Raw genomic sequence first — 25,299 nt, forward strand, 5'->3', positions numbered from 1 at the left:
CGAGTTTGTCGGCTGTCATGGGGGTTAGATTGAGGATTTTCCATTCCCCAAATCTGACCTTGCAATTTCATCTTGGGTATTAGAAGGGGACGACTCGGGGCACAGCCAAAACATCAGTGTGGCTTTCCACACATCCAGCTCTGACTGCTTCTAACACTGCCACTCTGCTTTCTATGGCCTGGCTCAACGTTTAACTCCTGAGAAGTCAAGATCTGTTCTGTTCTCTTACGTCATCTTCACTAGGGTTCATGCTTTATGATTATGCCCTAGGACAGTGGTTTCCAACCTTTTGACTTCTGTAGCCCCCCACTTTATCATTACTGGAACCCAGGGACGCCCCACTAAATCATTATTGGAATCCGGGACCCCCCACTAAGTCATAACTAAAAGCTGGGGACTTAATCTGTTAATATTATTTAATCTTCTGAGCTGTCATAGACCCCCTGAGGAGGCTTTGCGGACCCTCAGGGGTCCCCAGACCACTGCCCTTGGATATCCCCCATTCCATCATCTAATGTTTTTTGTGTCTGCGAAAAACTGGGACCTCTCTCCATCTACAACCTTTGACTTGGCAAGAAATACTAGCTAATAATAATAATAAGCTTCAGTGTTAAGAGCCTTCCCTTGACTTCTAAAAAGAGTTGCATTTTCTTTTGGTAGGATTGTGTAGTCCAAAATCGTTATAGCCAGAGGCTAGTCCTCTGTAGTATCAGGTACCAGTAGATAATCAGGTGGGCAACAATCAGTCACTTTCCTGATCTGGGGGAGAAGGCTAAGGCTCTGTGAGCTTGTTCAAGTGCAAATAACTTTGAGGTGCTCTTCAGACTACCACACTGTTAGTCCCGTTGTCAAGAATAGTTCAAAAGGGGCCCTTCCACTTACTAGTGGAGTCCCGGATACTTGTGTACTTTTTCTCCAGGCATCTTCCTCTCTTCTTCATCTCATTTAAGTTTAGGTGCTTGTGATCTCAGTTCTTTTATATCAGACTGAAGTTCAGGCATCATCTTCTAAGTCATGTCTTTTCTTTCAGCCATTTTCCTGTGATACGCACTCAGGAGAAGCAGGTCTTTGGCCACAGTCTATTTTGAACTCCAGGGATTCTCATTTTTTTTTAATAATGCTAAGAATAGTGTCCAGCTTGTCCACATTATCAGTTTTATTAATGCTATCAATTCAGTGTCACGGTCCTCACACTGGGACTTGTTCACCCGCCCCCCACTCCCATAAATCTAGCAAGGGAGCCCTCGTCAGTGTGTTAACTCTGCTGCTCAGCCTTGACAGGGCATACCATATTCTTCCACCCGTGGATTCCACACTTGTATCATAGAGGACCCCATAAACTTCACCGCAATAACTGAATATTTATTACTCCACCATGCATGCTCCCACACAAGTGGCTCTGAACACGCTAAATGATGCACATGCACTACGGTTTAACTCTTCTGCGACTTTATAGCTTTTTCAACATTACAGTCTTTACTACAATTAATTCTGCAAGGAAAATGTATCAATTTTTCTTTATAGTCTTTCTGACGTCGCGTTACACATGCTGGGGTAATGCGCAGCTGTGTGATAAACCGATCTTACCAGCGGCATATAATGGGTTCCCACACCAACATTTCTTTTCACAAATCGTCTATACTTCCCTCTAGTTTGTCCTCATCACCAACTTTGTAAGGCACACTTGATACTCGTACTGAGATTATGATACGCAGATTTATTCATAAGAAGACAACTGCAGCTGGGGCTCCGTCTCCCGCCAGTTATCAACTTTCTTTTGAGTGGTCACGACCATGTCATGGAACACAACATAGTAGGACCATCACAGACAAGCATTCTTCATACCACTTTGTAGATTCAACAGCCCCCGCCTGCTAAACTGAGTCACCACAGATAACATTCAGCCACTGTGGTCGCCACCATGATTGTTCCTATCCTTCTTTACAGGGTTGATAGCTGCATAGAAGTACACTCTGCTTAGCAGGTGCTAGATGTATGCCAGGAGCCCCAGCTGAAGTCTCCACACAACAATCAATTTGCCTGCTTCAGCACTCCACCTACCTGCTGCACTTGAGTCGTATTTGGCAATCACATTCCCCAGAGAACCACTGCACCACTCCACAGGGTCAGTATTTTCACCTAATCCCAGACTGCTTTTGATCTGTTCAGCTCTCCACCATGGTCTTGTTGCTCTTTGCTGCTCGCTGGGTGAAGGAAGGACCCTTTCTTTTGCCTATATTTTCAAGTGGACCAGACACCACCCTTGGAACCAGTGCTGCTGGCATCCATATTACCTTGGTCCTCAGTCTAGAGGCTGTTTACCACTACTTATTACCTCCTTATTACCTCCGAGGTAGCACTGCTCCAATTACCATCCTTAGCCCAACTCATTGCAGGTCCATTACTAGAGCAAAGAAGCCTCTTGAAGCCACGGACGCCATGTGGGTATTCACCACAGCGCAGTCAGCCCCTCCTCTCCAGTCTCAGCCAAACTCCAGTGTGTCGCCTGCATATGTGAAGGTAAATTGAGTGTCTCGCTTTTTAAATTTTTAACTCTTCAGGGTGTCGGATGTTGGGGGATTCAAGTTCAAACTTACATGCACAAACTTGTAGTGATGAATTGAGCAGTCTAGGAACAAGACTGGTGTTTTAGAACAGCCTGTGAGACTGATGTTTAATTAGACCATAGTTTCAAACAAACAGAAGCTGAAAACACATGAAGTATTTCTGCTATAACTTTTTTTTTAAATGGACTAGATATACATTTTGTATGAAATTAGTTCAATTTCTTGATGTTCTTCATTTTCTAAATTACCCTACACTGTTTTCCTCTTTTACCTTGTGTCAGTTGTGCTGAGAAAAAAATGTAGACAGTTTTTAGGACTGAATGTATGAAATCAAAGCTTTTACTAAAGCTCCTTGGGTTCTTTTAAAAATGTGCAATCTATAACATATTACTTATTCTTTGTATACTATACCAATACACATGATTGTCGCTAGAACTCGAAAACACGAAATTGTCAATGACAAAGAACATCTAGAGGCACAGTCTTTCAATGCCTGAAAATAAAAGAGGGAGGTGTGGTCTGGTACCAGGCCAAGAGATGGCAGCTTGGCAGGGAGAGCTGTATTTGTGCACTATATTGCTTATGCTAACTGTTCATTCTTTGCCTTCACACTGGAGTCTGTATTCCTGTGGTATAAATGTACTGTGAAAACCACACAAGGGGTTAGTATATAAGGCCTGGTGTCCAGAAACTGAGATGGACTACTATGCTACCGTTGGAGATCCATTGTAATAGTTGATATGGGTGGTGTTGTGACATAAATTGGAAATTCGTGATCACACGCCTATAGGACTATAAACACGATGAATTCATGTTTATACTAAGTAGCTTATTGCACGTCCCGAACTTCCAAAAAACACGTATCTCACGCCAGAAAGAAAGGGTTTATATTACCTATCATGCATCCAGGGCGCATTACTGTATTCCTCCGATTTACACAATCAGGTAAATTAGTCCGATACACTACGGTAACAGCGAGGACGTGAGCCTGTTTTTATAAAGGCGAGGGTTTGCACCCGTCTGACACAACAGAAAGCGGCCTCTCTGCGGTACCTCTCCAAGTGTCGCCTTCAGGGTTAACTGCACTGCGAGTTTTAGCTGAGCGCGCATTAGTTCACTTAGCCCCGCTTCCACGCCCCCACTGCGCCCTGCTATTAAACTAATGCAAGGGGCTGCCTCCCCCGGCGCTCAGGGCCAGTATTGTGGCGGTGTAATAAGGATACATCCAGTCGAACAGCATGGTGTAGCTGGTCTTTGTGTTGAGCGCGAAGGCAATCCCTCGCAGGTCTCGCGCCAGCCCGATCAACATACGCTGTCAGTGGGAAAGAGACACAGTAATTGATTTTCACGTTAGCACAGAGCAGATGGAGTAATAATCAGCCAATAATGACCATCAAGCGTATCTAATTCGAATTCATCGCTTTAAAGTTTTTTCTGAAACCGGCGTACAAAGAACACATACATACATACTCACAAAGTGGAAGCCTTAATCGTGATAAATAGCTTTAAGGGGCACAGAGTTGCCACTTCCACATGTAATTGGACAGGCTTTGAAACCGCAACACCACATTTGTTTTAAAGATGAAAAACGGTAATGTTATCTTTGATTTTGGGGCATCTCCGAAATATTAAGAAAAAAGAAAATGTCATATTTTGTTTTAAGAAGAGCAGCTGCTACAACCACAAAAGAAGTAGTGTGCCGAAAAAAACATATGTAACTAGTTTAAACCTTGTAATTGTTAAAGAAAAAAAGCTGCACTGTAGCGAAAGTAAACCTGTATTTTTATAGTGCTAACTTACATTTTATGGTGTAAACGCTGCTGGTACTTTGGGTCATTCCAGTGTCGATATTATCCTCATAATTCAGCTATATAATAACAGCGAACAGAAAAAGGTGAGAGGTCATTGTGCTTTGTCTTTAGAATTAAGATGGCTGTCTTCATTCCAACAGCACACTCTTAATTCTGGAGACACGTCTTAATAACCTCTAAATAGTTCCAACAAAAGAGCAGTGTCAGAGGAACGAGCAGGCCCCAAGGTGTTTCAACTGGAGTGTTTTCATCTGCCTTTATTGCTCTATCCCTCTCTAGAATTAAGGCAATAACCTGTGATAAATTATTCAGCAAATGCTACAGGGATCAAAGCCGCACCATTCTGTTAAAGTGCTGTTTGCAACATTTGGCACTTAGTGCGAAAACTTTTAATGTGTGCATGCTGAAAATCAAGCGGCCTAAATAATTTAGCATGATGGAGGTTCGACGAAATGGCTAAAGATAGCGCGCTATTCTTTCATCTGTGACATTGACTCGGGGAGAAGGCCGCTCCTCATAAAGCAGGTGATGTCATGGACAGTGGGTAGCGAGCCAAACACAGGGAAGTAGCTATCAATGGCGCAGCAGGTGCAGTGCCACCGCGGCCCTGAGGTCTGAGGGGCCTACTGTTGTACCCCATTTATAGCTGTTTTTTTCTGCCCAACTGTAGGAAGGGGACCTAATTTCCTTCCTTGCCTTAAGGCCCATTGCAACCTTGCTACACCACTGCCAAAACATTGCACATCTAAGCCCTGTTCGGACAGTAAAGTTAAACATGACATAACACTCAACTTTGCTTGCAGGCTGCAAGTATATTTGCTTAAACAGTTTATTATGTATCAGGGAAAGACTTTTAGGGACGACAGACAAGGAAGGACACACCTAATGTATTAGGTCTCCTCTTTAGATTCACTTCAACATTCGGACCAATTAACTTCCCCCTGAACAGCAAAACTGCTTCCTAAGAGGAGACTAATGTGGGTCTATGACTTATTGTGGAAAAAAGTAACCAATAGGAAGCGAGGTGGCCCTAAAACGGAGAAGCCTAGGCCCACAAATGCAAAGAAACAGACGTATTCTACCGTTCAGTCACCTGCATTCTGCTAAGGGAGCAAAGACACCTGTTATTACAATAATTAGTATAACATCTCAACAGAATTCGTGGTTTAAATGTATTTGCTCATTTGGCGGTGATTTCATAGTATCTAACTGTACAAAAATACTAGTCATGGTTTCGACCAACACTGGCTTTTGCGTTGTGAAACACGATAGGAGGATTTTATACAGTTTTCCGTGGTTTCCCTGTTTATCGACTAAAAGAGAAACAGAACTATCCTTAAACACAAAATATAAGAAGCCACAAAGATGCTGAACGATAACAGAGCAGCCGAGTCGCTCACTGAACGGGTAGCTCTGAGCACCAAGTTTGCTTCAGACAAATTAGACAGATGGCGCTTACAGTAGAATTTACTAAAGGTCTGTCACAACAAATGCAGCCAAGCTGCATATTTAATCACTGCAGAACCTTGTCTACCTGCAGCTGCCAACTGCTAATCCAATTTCGCTGATAAATGTGGCAAGAGACACGATCAGCAATAAAGAGCATCTAACTCCATTTTCCTGCAGGGCGTCTTTTGATGAACACTGAGGACGGACGCGCGCCGTGCTCCGCGTGGCCCTGGACGGTGGCAGCTGCGCGCGCGCCCTCCGAAGGCGCACTTCTCAGGTTACTCACTTAATTCTGCCGCCATCATTATGTTGCTATTGATCTCCTTGGCTGGGGCCTACACTGCATTACTCGCGACTAGGCAGTTGCGTGCATCAAACTTGCTCAAAAGCCTGCAGATTCCGCCTTAATTACTTGAGATTTTATTTGCAAATACCATTAAAGTGCAATCAAGCAGTCACTTTCCTGGGTCGTTAAGAACTTGCCGGATCAGGGCTGTATCTCTGGAACTGCATTAATGAGCACTCCAGCACACTGGCTGCTATCGGTACAGACAAGCCTACATCACAGCGCCGACTGAACACAATCCAATTTACAAGCAACACAAACGACCTCATTTAACACTTCATTTCGGTTGCTCGTCGAAGCTTCAAGTGAAAGCACGCGCGTGAGAGTAGGAGTAAAAATGATACTTTAGTACTATCGAAAAAGGGCATTTTTTAATCACTGTAGCATATTTGTAGAATGCAATATGGCCCTTAAAATATATTATCTACTTAACTTTATTTTCGTTAACAAGCACCAAAACATTCGATCAGAAACGTCGGTGACGGCCCATTGGCAGGGAGGAGATGTGGCCAAACGACTAGAGATAACTGACCATAGGACTTTGGGGAGCAGGTTCAAATCTTGTCCCTAGCTCAGCACCCTGCGATTTGGGAAAAACCATTTAATCTTCCAATGACTAACTTTGTAATGTCTTATTCTAGTGTAAAGCGCTCTAAAAAGTCCCTAGGCCAGTTCAAGGAGATATATCATGCTATCTACATTAGAGCCACCAGTTATCCACCTTGCGTTTAATTTTTCAGTTAACTCGATTTTGAACGCTTACTTTGGAAACACAACACACAATCATGTCTCAGCAGCCACACAAAATCTCTCTTCAGATAGATAGTAAGAAATAGGCGGGTTCTATAGAAACAAACAATTGTACATCTGTTTTTTTTCTACAAGAAATAATTTATTCTTTTTTTTTTAAAGGAATAATTTACTAGATGCATGAACGCTTTATTAAATGCCTGGCCATGTTTATGTGCAAATATGAATAAGGCCTGAAATACCGCATCCTTAAACTAAACAAAGTGAATAGGATAACTGATAGCTAAATAACATTTTATGTACCAGTGGGAGCCATATTTGGATTGATTTGACAAGCCTGTGCGAGAGTAACAACAGCAATAATATCAAACATTATCATTTTTTTATTAGGAAAATCCTTGAAGTACACTGAAGTCTTTGTGATGAAACTGCAGTATATTTTTAAATAACTGGTTAACTTTGCATGGTATCAGTAAGACATTTACCACTTATTGAGTGTGCTGTTGTCAGATATTATGCACATAACATTAATTCACCACTTTTTGCAGTGGTTCTATTCATAGTCTCAGTGGGAAATGTCCTAGATTCGAAGGAGTTTACATCGATTTTGACTTGCAGTATTCACAATTTAATTGCTGAAGTAGAGCTGAATCTTGGTCCTTCAAAACCCTTCGGTCGCAATTGTGCGCATTGCCACGTTACATGTCTCAATAGCCTCACTGCAAAAGATGAGCATCTTTGCAACCACGCCAACACGTCAACATCATCAGTTCATTTGCCCTGACTACACAGAGAGAAACAATATGTAGATACGCAGTAAAGTACATTCCTGTAGGTAGCAAGAACGCAGTGGAACACACATCTAAGGGTACTAGAAACTTTATGGGTGATTGTTGTGACTGTTAGGGGAAGACTCTTTTCTTTTACAGTTCATCATGGACTTCTGAATTGTAACAAACCACCTTTGTAGACTGAATGACAAAGTGCTCTTTTAAGTCTTTGGAAGACAGACTGAGAAAGCAGAAAAAAACATTAATGTATGTCATGGCTTTGGTGTGACTATTCTGCTGCAATTGTAGGGACTTTTGCGGGGTCAGAAATGATAGGCTTGATATGCCTCATGCTGTTCCTGGAGTCAGCTACATACACCATACTAGCTACACCTGAAAATGGATTCCCAATGTGGAGCCACATTTCAACGAAGGTTTCAAGAGAGCTAGGAGTTAGGTACTTACAAGGTGTGCAAGAAATAAGAGCTACACCACTCGGTGTGGGACCCACACACAGAGCTGCTGTGGTTATGGACCACAACGCCTTTGGGCAGGTCCTCTGAATCAATCGTTACCCACCACTGAAATTACGGAGACTAGACCCTCCTATAGTCTCTGCATCTCTAAATCTCTACATAGCTGAGTTCCAAAACGGGAGAAATGATACTCTTAAGTCTGCACTACTGCTTGCTAGACAGACTTGAATCCTATAACCCTACACAATTTTGCAAGGCTCCTAAGGCCCTGCCTATGAGACCGAGGCGGTTTATGAACTGTCTCCCTGGGAAAGGTCTTGGAGTGCAGCAACCCCAAGTGCAGTTAAGGAGAAGCATCAGTCTGCAAGCCATCCTTCTAGATATAAAGTCAGACGGAGAGTCCTGTCTCCCTCCTCCAGTGACAGCAGAGTGCAATACTTAGTTATTAAGAGCTCTGCTCTGGGGAGGGAACACAGTAGTTACTGGCTAATGCTCCCAGTAGGCGGCAGGCAGACGTGTCAAAGATTACCAATGGATATCTCTAAAAGATGTTTCCGAGGACTTAAGGAGGGGGACAGAACAGTGTAGAAGACAATCAAATTGACGGTACTTCTGGTTGGAATGGGCAGGGTAGAAACAGCTCAATGAACACAGAATAACAGAGAAGTAGTCACACAAGTGAAGGAAATACGAGAAAGGCAGACACTCACCTGTTTTCTCCTAGGAACACAGTTTCCTACTGTGCATGTCAACTATCATAATTGTTTTAATGATATACGCCGATCACTCAAATGCCTTACCATGGATAATCCTAGCACAAATGTCCCTTTGGCTATAAAGTGGCCAACCGGACCTTAAAACTCACATACCCAAAAGCTGGCCAGGTGTGTTGGCCATTTTTATGCTATTTATATTTTTTCAGACTGTGTCACAACCATCGTGGGTCACTTCCAAGTGGTTCCCTCTCTAGTGGTCCAAAATCTTCCATTGATTGTGACCCATCATAGCAGAAGAGAAAGGCAAACAGTGCTCTCAGTGGCGCTGGGTACAAATGCATCTTCCCAAGCACAAAACTACAGTTGATGTACTTGTTTCAGATATAGAATACAGATCAGGGGTAAAGGTAAACTGTATTCCTTCCTATCAGTTTTCAATTAGTCCTCTCAGCTACCCACTGGTGCTGCAGTCGCATACACTGCCTCACTCCATCCGATTACTAGTGCTCATCTTCACCGACATTCTTACTTGTATGCCATTCTGGGTAACAAGTTAATGCTAAAGGCAATACCCTCAGATCATTATTATGGACTGCACCCACATTCAATTGCCCTAATGGCTATTTATGGGTAAAACACTGGGTTTTAGATACGAAACACTACAAGTGGGAACAGAGTCCACCCAGCCAGGTACAGAAACTAACTCTAAATATTTTATGTACAAATTTCAAAATATATTGCTTTCACTGGCAGTGAACAATTCAATGTGAAAGGTAAAGGTCATTTATTTAGCTCTAATGAATATACTAACAATTAGGTTTATGTGTCTCAATCTATAATTCTTATTGCGTGAGACAGAATTCTGTGGTCCAAAATGCAACACATTTATGGGTTTATTCCATTGTTGATCGTTCAAAGGGCCCACAGTCACCAACTTGCTCACCCACAAGGTTGGTTTGGCTGTGGGCAGCTTCTTTCCTCTCCTTTTATGTTTGGGCACATCGACCAATGTATGTAGCTGTTCTCTTGTGGCAGCCTTGCCAGGACCCCCTTGTCCCGAAAAGGCCCATTTACCACCCCTTATTTATCAGAGAATTATGATTCACTAATAAGTCAATTAATAACAGGTACTTTCCTCAGTTCATGCAGGTTCCACATTGATGTCTCTTTACACTGAAGGAGTTGCAGAGAGAAGTTTATACAACAGGAGGATGGCCAAAAGCTCATACAAATCTGCTTTACATCGTCAACATTAATTTGCATATACAATATATTAGAAAATAATTTTATGTACCTACCTTTGCCTCTTCATGTTTAAAATTGTTGTTAAATATGTGAGCAACTGCTTCAAATGCTGCTGTGATGGGAAGCATGAAGTTTTCAAATTCATCTTCATCTTCACCTGTAAGGAAAAACGGCAAATTATTGTGTTTTCGTAAGTATGTGCAGATGTGAAGCTCCTACAAAACACAAAATTGGAAATAGGGTGACCTCTACCGACATATAGTGCAATACTTAATTTGTGCACCGCCCATGCTGGACTAGTCCAGGTCTTTGTAGTGCGCTGAATGTCCTAATACAACAGAATGCAATGGAGCTGTTTGCAAGTAATTTCAAAATTGCTGGATTCTCAATATTCATTAAGCAGGATTTAGGAAGAATCCTTTCCAATTGCTGTAAATGCTTAGCTACATCCCTGCGAGGTACATGGACCATTTTGTCTGAATTTGCTTTCACGATACGCTTGCATGGCGACCCTAGTAAAGAAAGGGACAGGGAACCCTTTGCCAAACATCAAATTTGAAAGTGTCATTAGGGGAGAGAATGAAATGACTGGATCACTGCATTCTCCATCCGTTACCAACAGCTACCACATGGACAGTGGGATCTATTCTTTATGGTCAGCTTCAACAATGCAATTGGCTCCCAAACCTTACACAACTGTAAACCATGGATACTGTCTCTTTGTTGACCTCGTTCCTTTCAACTAGCAAGAACACAATTGTGAATTGCAATTTCAGGACACTGCATTATGGATCTTTGTTTTTGAAAAGCCCATAATACAATTGCATAACATCTTATGCATGTAAGGGACACGCTGTCAATCGCTGCTTGACTAAGTTTGTAATTGCTCAGCCATTTCACCCTGCAAAAAGGCTTGCCAGGGTTTTAGATGGCGGTTTCAATGCTGTTAGTGATTGTCAGGTTAGCCCGTTCACAAATTCATTTATTTTGAATCGCAAGGAAACACTTTTGTTTATGAAATAGCAAGCTTAGACTAGTTGTGCTGAAGGCGGAAAACATTTTTTAGCTTTGGTACTTCCCGGGTTGGAAACTAGACAAGCAAAAATAGGCCGGTGACAAATAAGTCAGACTGTCATTTTGGAGGAGAGGCCACAACTGTTCTGCATATTGTTGGTCCTAGTCTGTACCTGAACAAACACACTGAAAAATATGGAATGGAACGGTGCTCTGAGTAATATCTAGTAAATAGGACTAATTCGATCCCTGACATCATCATCTTCCTGTCTAAGGGCCTGATTTAGGGTTTGGCGGAGGGGAACACTCCATCACAAATGTGACGAATATCCCGTCCGCTGTATTACCATCCTATAATATCCTATGGAGATTGTAATCCAGTGGATGGCATATCCATCACATTTGTGACTAAGTAACCCCTCTGCCAAACTCTAAATCAGGCCCTAAGTCTTGAAGATGCATCTGAGCTGACCATAGTTTCTTGGAAGCCCAGCTGTACCTGTCTGTGGGAAATGGCCCTTTCTGCAGGATCATCCCCAAACTTCTTGCCTTCTTCCTCCTCGTTTTCTGACCTTGTTTTTGTTGGCATTAGGACTCTGTGCACTTTACCACTGCTAACCAGTGCTAAAGTGCTTGTGCTCTTTCCTTAAAATGTAGTAATATTGGTCTACTGACAATTGACATTTTTAATTCACTGGTGAGACTCAAGTAAAGTGCACTACATGTGCCCAGGACCTGTAAATTAAATGCTACAAGTGGGCTGGCAACACTGATTGTGCCACCCACTACAGCAGCCCTGAAAACATGTCTGAGGCCTGCCACTGCAGAACCTATGTGTGCAGTTTTAAACTATCATTTCGACCTGGCAAGTGTACCCAATCGCTAGGTCTAAACCTTTCTTTTTATTACATGTAAATCACCCCTAAAGTAGGCCCTAGTTAGCTCCAAGGGAAGGGTGCATTGCATTTGAAAAGTTGGACATGTACTTTTAAGTTTAACATGTCCTGGTAGTGAAAAACTATCACATCCGTTGGAAGCCCAATAAATGATAATCGTCAGAGCGTACAGGGAAAAGTCGGAAAACAGATTCTATATATGTTTTTGCTAAGAGTGCCCCCCTGCCCAACATCTCCAGAGCATGATCAACTGTTGCATAACAAACAGAACATATCTGAGGGTCAATGGCTTAGTTGACAGAAGAACTACGGGGGTCCGAGAGGTTATGGATCAACCTGAGCTGTCCCGGCTCCTTCTTGGGGACTTCTCCTAAGGGAGAACACACAAATCCACTGGGGGGGTTGGGAGGGTGGAAAGGACCCGCTATTCTTGCCAACAACCTCTCCTTCTTTACATTTTTACCCACCACCTCGGCATGCCTCCGGGCAGACAATAAATTACTGCAATGTGGGATGGAAGCTACACCTATGGCCGGGATCGTGAAACCAGAAGAAAAACCAGTAAACAATCGCTCTGCGTCGTCTTTTTGAGGGTATGACTGTAACCAAGGAAGGATTCCTGAAATCAGTACTGGTGTGGGCAGCTCAACTTCAATTAGGCTTACTCCCTTCTTTACCCTTCTCTTTGGGCTTCTTAATGCATTTAAACTCTGGGTGTGATGCATGCCCGCAAAAGGAGCAATTATGCTTGAACTTACAAGACCCCGCTGGGCGACAGCACACATTCCTGTTGAATGCCCAGCAGGTGCCTTTTTTGTCACCTGACTGGTGGTGCCGAAAAGGCTGCTTCCCGTTACTTTGTTCTTCAAGCATTCCAACCAACCATTCACTTCGGTCTGATCCCAGCCTATATCTGGGTCCTCAACTTTCGCCCATCTGAAGTCCTTATCATACTCCAACCAAGCGTTACACCCATAAGTTGATGCACTTTCAATATCTTATTGGAATAGAAGGTCAATGATGGTGCCAATTCTGTTTTTTTTTCTAGGAGAACCGTCATGTACACATTAAAACCAAAAAGCCAATTGGTAATACTCTCTTCCACCTTAGGTTTTTTGTCATTTGAAGATGAACCCTTCGATTCCTCATCCTTCTGATCCACTTCCCTCCTATTTGCCCTGATGAGCACAAACATATCTACGAATTCCCCTCTCCAGATCCTGTCTTTCACATCTGAAGGGACATGGGTCGCCAATTTTCCCTGCCGTGATAATAATGTATCTTGGCCCCTGACTCCTGCCAGACATGCACTCCCTGTTGCGCTTGCAGTGGTTTCAGTGGCCTTACCTGTTGCCGCTTCAGATGCAGTGGGGGACTTCTGACCCAAAAGTGGGGTGGAACTCTGACTTATATCCTTATTACCTTCGCCTGCCGCCCCGGGAAGACGTAACGCCGCCAGAGCATTGATCTGCCGCTTTAATTCTGCCAGTGCATTCTGGACCGTGTCCGCAGGGGGCAGTGGGTAGTACTGGGACAGAAAGCGCCTCTACCAAAGGCAGTAGCTGGGTAGCTCACAATAAAACTTGCGCTGTTGCATCTTGCACCTGAGAAGTAACTGTTACAGGAAGGGGTATTAAACCTTGACTCTGAGTGACAGATGGAACAACTTGCTGCTTTGGGGGACACATGACACTGCCCCTGAGCTGGACAGGGTAGTTGAACTGGTGGTGTGGCGGGAGAAGGAAGTGATCCAGAACCAACCCCAGGAGTGTTTGCTGCCAATGCTGCTATGGCCTGCTGTATATCCCCAACTATTGCTGTGAGACCAGGGGGGTCTGCTGTTGGTGTAACCCTGGTCTCTGCCTGAGATGCTGGTAAGCCAAGGGTAGCTGGAGGGGGGTTACTGGATCCTGAATGCAGAGGCGGCGCAAGCTCTTCCACAGGTGCCGACATAGGTGGCAGCGCTTCAGGGGAACCTACATTGGGCTGCTGTGCAGAGTCTCTGGTAGTCCATGGGGTCCGTTTCTGAGCCCTGCATTTGACTTGGGGGGAAGGTGGGGCAGGGAGGGACATGGGAGCGCCTAAGACGGTCCCCAGCCGCCGCTTCCTTGTCTGATTCCGAATCTGAACTCTCAACCCCACCGTCCTTTAATTTAACCAGGACTAGCCTCAACAAATGCGATAATTTGGGATCCTTACCCTTCCTCTTCCCTACTGTAACTTTGTTTGACGCCATGACCAGGCTCCGATGAGGGACACACTCCCAATAAGCAATTACAGGTAACAACTTCAAAAAGATTTTGTTTCTATATTAAAAAAAAAACATTTTTTAAAACGTTTTCTCCCAGGTGAGGTTTGAAACTCCAGCACAAGCAATGTAAAGCAATGTTAACTCCAACTGCTATCAATGTTAAATGAATCAGCTAACTACTAGGGCAGGCACTGCCCTTGCTCAAAATTACACCGTCTACAAAGGGCCAACACAGAATTAAATTAAACTACAATAAAGGTTAGCCCCTTTTTAAAAAACGTGTCCCCCTCTCCCGATTTCTGCACTTACCAATTTCTGGTGCGTGTTCCTGGGCCCAGGGCGGGGGCGGGGCCACCGTGAGTGATTGACCTGCGCTGCCCCGTCAGATCAAGGAAGGCAGGCCAGCAGCAAGCGTGGGAACTATAAAGCAAACCCTTACGCCAGTAGGCCTGAGAGGGAACCGGGGAGGTGGGGAGTGGGGGGGGGGAACTGAATAAATTAAATTACGCGACTCGCGGCCCTGAAGCAGGTGGCAAGCACGAGTGGCGAAACAGCACCTGGGGTTAAAATTAAATTAGCACGTCTCGCTGCCCTATTTCAGGCGGCAAGCGCACATGGCGACACAGGCATCGGGATTAAAACTGAATTAGTGCGGCTCTATTGCAGGCAGCTAGCACGAGTGGCGACATGGGCACCGGGAAGGGGGCTGCGGGTCGGGGACTGCCCGCGATCTTGTTGGCAATCCTGTTGCACCCTGATGTGGCAATCCAGGAATCATCCCACTGAAGAGGGCTCCGAGAACACAATGGTCTGCGCCCAGCCGCAACCCTGAGAAAGACTGAAGCCTACTCGGGGGGTACTTAGATACCCCCCAGGGATGTGTCACAGGCCAGAAGTGACGCGCCTCCCGCGTGCCACCCGGATTTGTCTCCTGGATTGCTTCCGCCCCCTCCGTCTCGCGAGATGGGCAGGGCGGAAGACACCTGGCCAGCAAAGCTGGGCCGACGTACGGGGCCGGGGCTGCGGTGGCCCCAGGTCCTAAATGCTGCGCCTCTCCAGTTGGGGAGGCGCTCTGTCATTTCCACTACCGTGAGGCCTATCTCTCCCATACGGTAACATGGGAATTGCCTCAAAACATCTTTTAAGTGTAGTTCCCAATTGAAAAATATAGAAATATGGAGTTTGGTGTCCCTGGACGCACAATTTAAAACCAAAACTGACGGTGAAGTCGGATTTTAAATTGCAAGTCTGAAAATCCACATTTAGAAAGTTGGCATTTTCTTACCTTAACCATTCAGAGCCTCTGCCTGTCTCTCAAAACATATCTGGGGGTAGATGACAGCTGGGCTTTGTACACTCTCTCTAGACAGTCACACACAAAGGGAGCTTGGTAAGACATTTGCATCGTAATGGCCCATCACCAGGCTGATGGGTCTTCCTGGGCTACATGGGTAGGTGAAGCTGACACACCTGAATAGGGTTGTGTCCCTCCTCACACAAAAGGCTGCATAATCCACTCTAGAGTGTCTGGAGACAGGGAAGGAAGGTCAAGGACCTTGTGCACTTCGAACACCTTTGATGTCTACCCCACATCACTAGAACATTTGGGTTTAAGTACTACACCTCCTAACACCCCAAATTAAGTTCACTTTTGGGTCCTTAGGATTCTCCACCAAGAAGGGAGCTGCAACGCCAGAAGGGACTGCCACTTTGTTAACTGCTCTGCTGTGTTGGCCTACTGCCTTCTATTTGCTGTGTTGTCAGGAGGGACTGCCACTTTGCAACTTACTCTGCTATGCTGGCCTGGAGTCTCCTGCGGAGAGAAGGACTGACCCACCTCTAAAACCTTTATCCCCAAGTATCTTCAATGTCTTGCTGGCTTGCCCCCTGTTCTCGAAGTCTCAGGGCCATCAATGTTTGCTTGTTTTATTGGTTATACTACTGCTGCTAGAGCCTAGTCCATGAGAATCAGCGCATCCTCCACGCTCCGCTCTGCACAAGATAAGAAAACCCTGTGGTGAAAATCAGCTCTTTCATCTCCATCAGCGAAGCATTTTGTGTGCCACTCAAGGACTCGAGTTCCCTTGCCGATCGACGGCGGTGTCCTGACTAGTGGTAGCACACCAGCCTGAGCGCCACCTTCCTGTGATCTAAGGCTGCAGAGGAAACATCAGCCCCACTTTCAGCTGAGACTGCGGGAGGCCACTGTGCCTGCTTGCCGCGCGCCAGCACTAGACGAAGACAGCTCGCTGCGACCCCCATGGAGGAGATTGCAGCATCGGAAGTCTGTCGTCGATGCCATCACCACCAGCAGCCCAATCGTAACGTGTTGCATTTCACCAGAAAAAGATACTGTAACCGCCAGGACCCCCGTGGTCCTTGAAGCTCCATGGCGCTCCCGCAAGTGGCTGACTTTGCCAGTACTCAGTCGGGAGGGTCCAGGAGAGCACTCCCGTACCGGCAACTCTTGGGCACTGAGTATTACATCCTTTACAACATTAAACATTCCCACCAGGACTTTATGGAGTTCTCCATTCCCGCTCTAACGCTGGGACAGTTCATTTGTCGATCCCTGACGGAGACCGTTGTAATTGGGTGAGGATTATCGTAAAGGACCTAATACAAGCTCATGTGTTCTCAGCACTACAATTTGATAATGCTTTAAACGCCTATATCTTAACAAGTATTAATTAGATTTTTGTCATTTTGGCCTTATTTTAATCAGATAAATAGTCCTTATTTTTCGTAACTGGTGTGGAGTATTTTTGCGGTATGTTTAACGTGTTACTGTAATCAAAGTATTGCTCAATACTTTACATATTGCCTCTTAAGTGAAGCCTGACTACTCTATGCCAAGCTACCAGAAAGTGAGCACAGTTTAATTTAGGTAGTGTAACTGATTTACCCTAACTAGGATTGTGGGCCCTGCTTGGACTGGGTGCATATCTCTACCCACTAGAGACCCAATTTCTAACAATGACAATTCAATTTTCTTTCATTGCTACTTACTTATCTATCCTAGCATATAGAAAAAGGCTGTCACACTCTTCTTGCTAGACCTTTCTGTAGCATCTCACACTGGACATCATCAAATCTATTCTTCCACTTCTGAGAGATAGGGCCAGGATAAGGCACTAGAGTGGATGTTCATGTTCCATTCAAAACTTGCCCAAATAGTCAAGCTTTCTCCTTACTTCACCTAGACTGACCTTTTCCTGTTCTTTGTGGGGTTCTGTAGGTTTCTCTACTTGTCATTTTATACCCAGATCCCTTCATATCCTCACCCCATGTTTTACCTGCCATAAATACACAGAGTATTCTTAAATGAATTTAAAATTGGAGCAGGAATCCTAGGACACTGACTCACTGCAATCAATAACTAGATATCCTGGAATGACAAAACATGAAACATCAACAAGACTAAAGACCTGATATATGGCACACTGCCCTCTGTCCATCCAATCCTATCCCAGCCAACAGAACTGGGCCACTTTCCTTCAACTTCAATGTCTGCGAGAAATATTCAAATCACCTTGGAAAATAAAATCACTCTGACCCCACAGATCTATTTAGTAGTCAAATTTTCCTTACATGTACCCGGATTCCATAAAAGGACATTCCTCAAAGCAGGATATCTGCATTGAGTGCAATCAACCATAGTGGCTGTGTGTGTTCATCAGGCATTTCAAAGCGCCTGAATACTTTCTAGTCAGATTGTAGTAGGTTCAAAGCTCACTAAAGACCCATCTAAGGAACATTTGCAGAGGTTTCAACAAAGTCAGATTCAAATACCTCTTCCAAGATGGTGTGGGTGATAAGCATATTGATATAATGGGTCTCCACAGATCATCCAGATTTAATCCACTTTATCAGAATTGAGATCCAAAGTCACAGTACTTGAAAAAAACGGTCATCAAAGAGATACCAATTATTTCTCAGCAATGCAAAAAAAAATCTACAACTAACACTTCCTTCTCCAACATGAAAGACATTTGAAAACACTGTTAGACTTATGATCACGCCTGCTGACAAAGGGGAAAGACAGCTATATAGACTGTTTACGTAGGGGCACAACATTGTTACTACTATGTATGTAATTTAATTGTCCACATAAGTTTAGTTTTTATTCCATGAATTAGCAAGATATTTTCTGTACCAACAGTATTTATTCAACTTGACAATCAGAAATATTGCTTCATACACTGACGATAAACTGCATAATTATGCCTAGCAATGCACTAGGCACATCAATATGAAATACCATCCGTACTTTAAGATGACTGGTGATAGTTGTGGTATGTTTAATTTTGAGAAACATAGTTTAGTTTTGAACAAAAATGTGCATACATATGAAATACATATTTCCATTGTCACATTACAAGCCCATTGTGTGTGTATTATGTAACATGGTAACGAGTTCTGAATTTTACTACAATATTAACTAAGGCTAAACATGATCTGTTTTGTTTGACAAGTAGTTGTATTTTAAGTTGCAATGTGTAATACACATTAACAGAGAACACGGGAAACAACTCAAGATGGTCGCCAAAAAGTTTAGTTCATTTCTTTTTTTAAATATAGTCTAGATACTTTCTGGGATTGAAGCGTATGTTATTTAGCAATCTGCACAGTTTATATGGATCACCTGATTGATGCTGATCAATGGACGTCTCTGCCCACTTAGTAGTCACAATGTTTACAGACAGTGATAGTGTTGGATACACTCAACCGGAGGGAGGCCTACAATCATTATTTAATCACCACAATTATGGAAACCAAAGTGACAGTGGTAGCTGATAGGGTGGCAATGTAGATATTTTATATGAACTGACACTCTGCTCGAGCCAATACTTTTTCTCTTTTGTTAGGATTAAACTTTGAATAAATGGGAAATTATCTGAGAGGTGGCTAAAAGAAATTTGCATGTGGTCCTTAGTTACCATAAATACACAGAGTAAACTTTGTTAAGATAATTAACTTGCAACTTCAATTTTTAAAGGTAAAACATGTAGTGATGTGTAAGTTTCTAATCAAATGGACTTATTGTCACAATTCACAAATAGCCCTGAAAAAAATTAATTGGAGCAGAGTATTTTCAGAGACAATTCTTATGCTGGCTCAAAATACTTGTTTCCCTGATGAGATGAATTGCAAGCCTTTAGTATTTGATGGTGCATCTACATATGGAATATGTTCTTACAAATAGTAAATGGCCCTGATGAAGACGGATTGCTATCAAGACATTAAGACATAGTGGATGGTATTTTGGTGGCTTCCTCAATATCCATTTATTGAACTTCTGAGAAATATTGAACATGAAGGTAGCAATACTCGAGCAGATAATTGCTGTTAAGCCTATTGTGACATGTACAAATATTATTTGTGAAAAACATGAATATTTTATAGAAACCTGTCTCAAATGTAGATGTTGTGTATGAATATTAGAGTGATTACTAGAAATTCTTTATATTTTGCTAGGACTCGTTGAAAGTTTTTTTTTTAAATCAAATTCTTTTGTATGTGTTTAAAAAAATATTAGAGATACTCTCCCACAGAAGTAAATCTGTTTATTGAATGATAATTTGATAATGGAAAGAATTATACGTAAGATTATCTCACTACTGTGAGTAAAATAAAAGCACTACTTACAACACTAAAGCACTCCACTGGCTGACAGTGGCCCGGAGAAACCCATCTAGGACCAACTGACGGGTTGATTGAGTTCTTCATGGATTTAGACCAATGTTCATACCATGGAAGCTCAACAGACTGAGCTTTCGGGACACCTGATTGATGTGAAAAGTGAAGAATTGGGGCACCTTCTTGCTCAATAATCTATTCCTCATTTTATAATAATCCTTTATTATGTGGGAGAAGTTATAAGGCCATCACTGCAGAGCTATGAAAATCCATCAATTCACAGTTTATATTTGTTTTGAAATATGGACCAGATAGGTCGATAAAGCTATGAAAGAACCAAGGATTGAATTTAATAGATTTAGGGCCCAATTTAGATCTTGGCGGTAACAGTCCTGCCATCAGTTTTTCAGCTGAAAAGCCATCTGACTACTGGGCGGTCTGCCTGCCCGATTTAGATGGTGGCGGGACCATAGGCGAAAGAGCACCCGAGTTCTGACAACTCCGCCAAGAATTTCCAGCCACCTTGACGGCGGCACTCAGAAAAGGGTCTGACAGCAGAACTCCAGCCACCTTCAGTGTGGAGCAGATTTGGATGTGCCTTACCAACAAGCCAACTGGGGCAGTCCGACATCCACACCTGAGTTGGCAGATTGGTGGGGAAGGGGCACAAAATTTACCTTTTCTACATTTCCGCTTTGACTGGACCCAACTGGACATCATCTGTCGTCGTTGGTGCTTCTGGATCACGGAGGACACACAACCCCGCTGTTGCCAGACAGGTACATGGTAGGGATACTGCATGTACTGTGTACATTGTGTGGGCACTGCACATGAGTAGGTGACCTCTGCAGACATTCACTTGCAACAGGTATTTTCTCAAAATACCTCTGAAATGCATGTCAGGAACACATTTCTGTCAGTGATTGATGGGGACACACTCACTGGTACCAGACACATATCACACACGTACATATTTGTCATTGTGGTGTCTGTATTCATTGCCAAATGAATGCTGGCATCACAATAACAGCAATCACACTTGTCACCATGTCTATGTGTGTACACTGTAAGTGAATCTGAACCTATGATGTTGCGAGTCCAGTTGTGTATCTAAGTCAGTACATCTACGTGAAATTGGATTGGCTGGTCCAGGTGGAGGGACCTGAAGTGTGTGATGTGGTCCTGCCAGAAACTGGGCGCACTTCACTTGAACCCCAAGAGGGTCTATTCAGTTCCAATGGACTTATTTTTATCAAAATACTTCAAACAAACTGCATCAAATCTTCATATTTTAATTGGTTTATTCCAAGGATTACTGACCTGGAAGAAAGTTCAAAGCAAACTAACATCTGCGAAAGCTCACAGGGTAATTCCAAAATGATTCATTATGAATTACTGTCAGTCAATAATCCTGGCAAACTCAAGAAACCCAATGTATTTCGGGTATCAAAACAAATTAACCAAAACCACTTTCACTTTGCTGGAAACAATAGCGCAACTACAAACATAAAACCATGCATCTGATTTTGTGCTGAACGATCAAAAATACGCCTTTCCATGATAATGAAAACCCAGCAAGAGTTAGTACCAATGAAACAGAATCATTGTGAACTAAGTGATGATGAAATACGACGTGGCAATACACATGTGGATTAGTACGAAAAAACCAACGCACTTACTTGAAATGGAATGTATTTATGCGTACTCAAGAATGTTTTGTTGGAGATGTTGAAAAACGCCGCAATGGTGAACATGTAATTCAAAGCATAAAACCCCAAAAGTGAATAGCTGTGACCTTTTAACCCTGATGTACAATGACAAAAGAAGGTCCTCACTGCCGCCATTTTTTGTGATTTACATTAGTGTCCCGTGGGAGACATGACAGTGATCTGGGCAACACAAAGTGTACAGCTTGGTAGAAAACATCTACAGGTGTGCGTGGATTCATATATTTTGCATACTGTGTCTATATGTGTGTCAAGTGCATGTGGGACTAATGTTTGTTGTGTGTTTTGGGTAGTGTGTTGCTTTGTGCAACATTCAGGTGTATGTTGTGTGGTGGTCGTGATGTGTTCAATTGTGCTTTTGCGTGAGCGTGTTTGTGTTGATGGGTGTGTCATTGTGTTGATTTGTGTGGTTGTGTATGTTTGTGTGTGTGTAGTGTTAATGTGTGTGCTTGTTGTGTTATGGATGTATGGCAATGTGTGTTTTTTGCATGTAAATGTTGTGTTGTGGTGGAAAGGCTATGGATAATAGTGTGCATGTGTGCTGTTCCGGTGGACACATATGCCTAAGTGTGTCTGGTATCTCTATACGACAGCGACTGCCACTGTACAATGCCCAATGGCTCCCGCAATGGTCTCCCTCTGTCAGCAATCTGCCACCAGTACACCGCCTGCAGGACTGTAACATATAAATGAGGTCGACAGGAACCCACCAGCCTGATGGCTTGGTAGAGCACTCCATCGTGGCGGTCTGCAGCTCTGCTGCAATATATCTAAATAAGACGGGTGAAACACCGTCAAATTGATGGTGTTTTCTGGTCCGCCGCACCAGCAGATTGGCAGTAATACCAACAAGATCTAAATCAGGCCCTAGTGTTGTGTCAGCAAAAGGTGTGCTTGCATGCTGAGCATCAATCCAGGAGATTGCGCATTCTGTAGTGCAATTAGTTAAAAAAAATTCTTAGGTGGTCGCCACCAACTTCCACCGCTGGCATCAACCACTGCCTGCAAAGACAAAGCCCAAAGCCAAAAAGAGAGAAAGCCAGTTTACATCAAGAAAGATTCAGTGGGGTATTGCCACCCACAGAAAAGTTTGAAAAAAAGGATAAAAAACGCACTTTACAGTCCAATTCAAACTTATTTTTATTTAAAGGCTTTGGAGTCCAAAGGGGTACCTTGGAAGGGGACTCATGAAACATTTCAGTCCATTCATCGTCCTATTTTGGAGGTGAAGGCCTGGAGAAAGAGAAGGGGTACTTTGATTCCTGCCATTATAAGTGTTCGTGCCTATGAGAACTTGTACTTGCTGTTAGATCGCGGCCGAATTGTCTCTGTTCTGCCATCTCTAGACCAAAATGTGCTACAGCATATCATATGATGTGGATGTCTTACATCTGAGAGCAAGGATGGGACAGCTGTTTTACAAACAGAAGTGATTATACCCCAATTAATGTGCCATGAGACTGAGGTGGACATGGGAAACTTACAAAACAACCCATTCGTGATCTGTGTCTAAAAATCACCTTAACAATAGAAATGTAACTATATTCCCCCGATCAGCCAATAAGAAAAGTGTTATTTGCATGTGATAGAATACAAGCTACAACCACTCTGCCATGGCAGGGTCCAGCCATTCTGTCCTGGGCAAGTCAGTAAACTATTCTGAAAGGGATGGCTTTCAATTGTTTTGCATTTTGCTCATAGCATGCTTCAAGGGAATGAATCTTCCAGAACAAGTTAAATCAATAATCAGGAGATACAATAAATCATATACTAACAAACTACTGCCATACTTCAGAACATCACCCCATGATTTACAGAGAATCACAGACAAGAAATTATGTTGACAAGTGAACTTTTGACACTCAGACGTCTTCCCAGCACAGGAGGAGCCATAGCTACTGACAGAATGATGTGAGTGGTATTCTTGAACCAAGGTGTATCCTCTAGGCTCAGGAATTAGACACAAGTATGTCTCAGGCACATAATTCCCACACCTTATTATGGCGAAAATATTATTAACCAAACAGCATGTGTCTCTATATCCCTCAAACAATACTTGCACATAATCCAGACCTGGATGCCCAGTCCCTAACATGGAACTCAAGACAAAAATTCTGTTATATACTAAGAAAGCTAAACAATATAAAGTACAAACCTGTCTCAATTACATGAAACTTGACTTCGAACCCCAACTCTCACAGAATGACAAGTCACTTGGATTCACCCTGGACACCAATCTCACCTTCAAGGAACACATTGCCAACAAGACAAAGACAGCTTAGCACCAGCTCTCTACTCTAAAGAGAGTCAAACTGTTTCTCCAGAAAGCAACTTCAAAACTGCTGTTCAAGCCCTTGTATTCTCTAACCTGGATAGTGGTAATGCCCTTAGCCACGGTCTTCCAGAAACCAAACTGGCACCCTTGATGGACATCTTACATGTGGCAGCAGTTCTCATACAGGGCCCGAAGAAATATGATCACATTAGCAGCATCCTGATGGCACTGCATTGGCTTTCTTTGGCAGCATGCACCATCTTAAAACCAGTTGCAACATTTACAAAGCCATCACACCCAGTAACCCTGCTTATCTTACAAACAAGATCACCATTTTGGTGGTTTTCACCACACCCACAGCCAGGGCATCACCGGGACTAGGAAGGGTAAAAAAGACAAAAACAATACAACAGGCCTTTTCCACCTATGTACAGGGATCCTGAAACAATATCCCAGTATTCACCAGGACTCTCCCTGCCCTTGTCGAGTTTAGTAAAAAATTCAAGACTTGCCAGCACAATGTGTTAACTGTCCACAACCCAATTTCCTCTCCTATTACCTGCTGACTTTAAGCTTGCCTTTGATCATGTGCAGTGATCTACTGTATTTTGGCTAGAGTCAAGTTACAGAAATACCATAGACATACATTTGTGCATACTGCCTCACCTGCTTCAGGGTGTGGTGATTCAAAGGGTTCTGGGCTTAAAACTGGCAAGCTGATTTAGGGCCTACTCTGCCATCAAAGTTTCCCTTCACAAGCGTTACATATAAAGAGGATGGCAGATATTTTTTGTTTTCAGTAACTAGGTTAGTAATCCAATGCTTTCCTGGTCACTGAGTACATGCCTCACCAAACATTCACACAGCATGCATATACACACAGTCACTGATGTAAATGGCAGAAGTGGAGTATGCATTCTGCCTCTGGCTGTGAGGATATCAATCAATGAAAACATCGCAGCAAGGAATAGGTTTACAGATTGCTATTTTTCTTATAGATGGTTCTCGATAGCTGCAAGATTTTCTAACCTGAGTTGAACTCAGGAGAGTGGACAGTGTTCATCATCAAAAGAGATTGTTTTGCATTCTGCCAAAGACTGATGGGTTTGAGCTCAGGCATGTAGACTAGAAGGCGAAAAAAGACAGAATAAATAGTTGAAGCTGATAGCACACCAGGCTAGGCGAATGGAACTAGAAACTGCAACAATGTTGCAGTGGAAAATGCTGGTGAGAAAAAAACCCTTGTTTAATTTACAAACTCGTGCATGGACAAATAAAACAAAGAAGCCGAGTTAAGAAACCTGTCAACATATTCTACATGTTTGACTCCCCCTCTGTATTTTCGTGTGGTTATGCTGCCGCAAAG

General features: G+C 43.2%; 1 protein-coding gene across 2 annotated transcripts in view; it reads right to left on the reverse strand.

Moving 5' to 3' along the window:
- Positions 1 to 25,299, reverse strand: part of RANBP17 (RAN binding protein 17) — a 1,172,021-nt gene that overhangs the window by 309,628 nt on the left and 837,094 nt on the right. For both annotated transcript variants that reach the window (XM_069199335.1, XM_069199333.1), the window contains exons 19-20: positions 10,184 to 10,287; positions 3,791 to 3,879 (exon numbers count right to left, since the gene is read on the reverse strand). In XM_069199335.1, coding sequence (XP_069055436.1) covers positions 3,791 to 3,879; positions 10,184 to 10,287 — 193 coding nt within the window. The remainder of the gene's footprint in view (positions 1 to 3,790; positions 3,880 to 10,183; positions 10,288 to 25,299) is intronic.

The sequence above is a fragment of the Pleurodeles waltl genome, chromosome 7 (assembly GCF_031143425.1).
Source record: "Pleurodeles waltl isolate 20211129_DDA chromosome 7, aPleWal1.hap1.20221129, whole genome shotgun sequence".
Lineage (NCBI taxonomy): Eukaryota > Metazoa > Chordata > Amphibia > Caudata > Salamandridae > Pleurodeles > Pleurodeles waltl.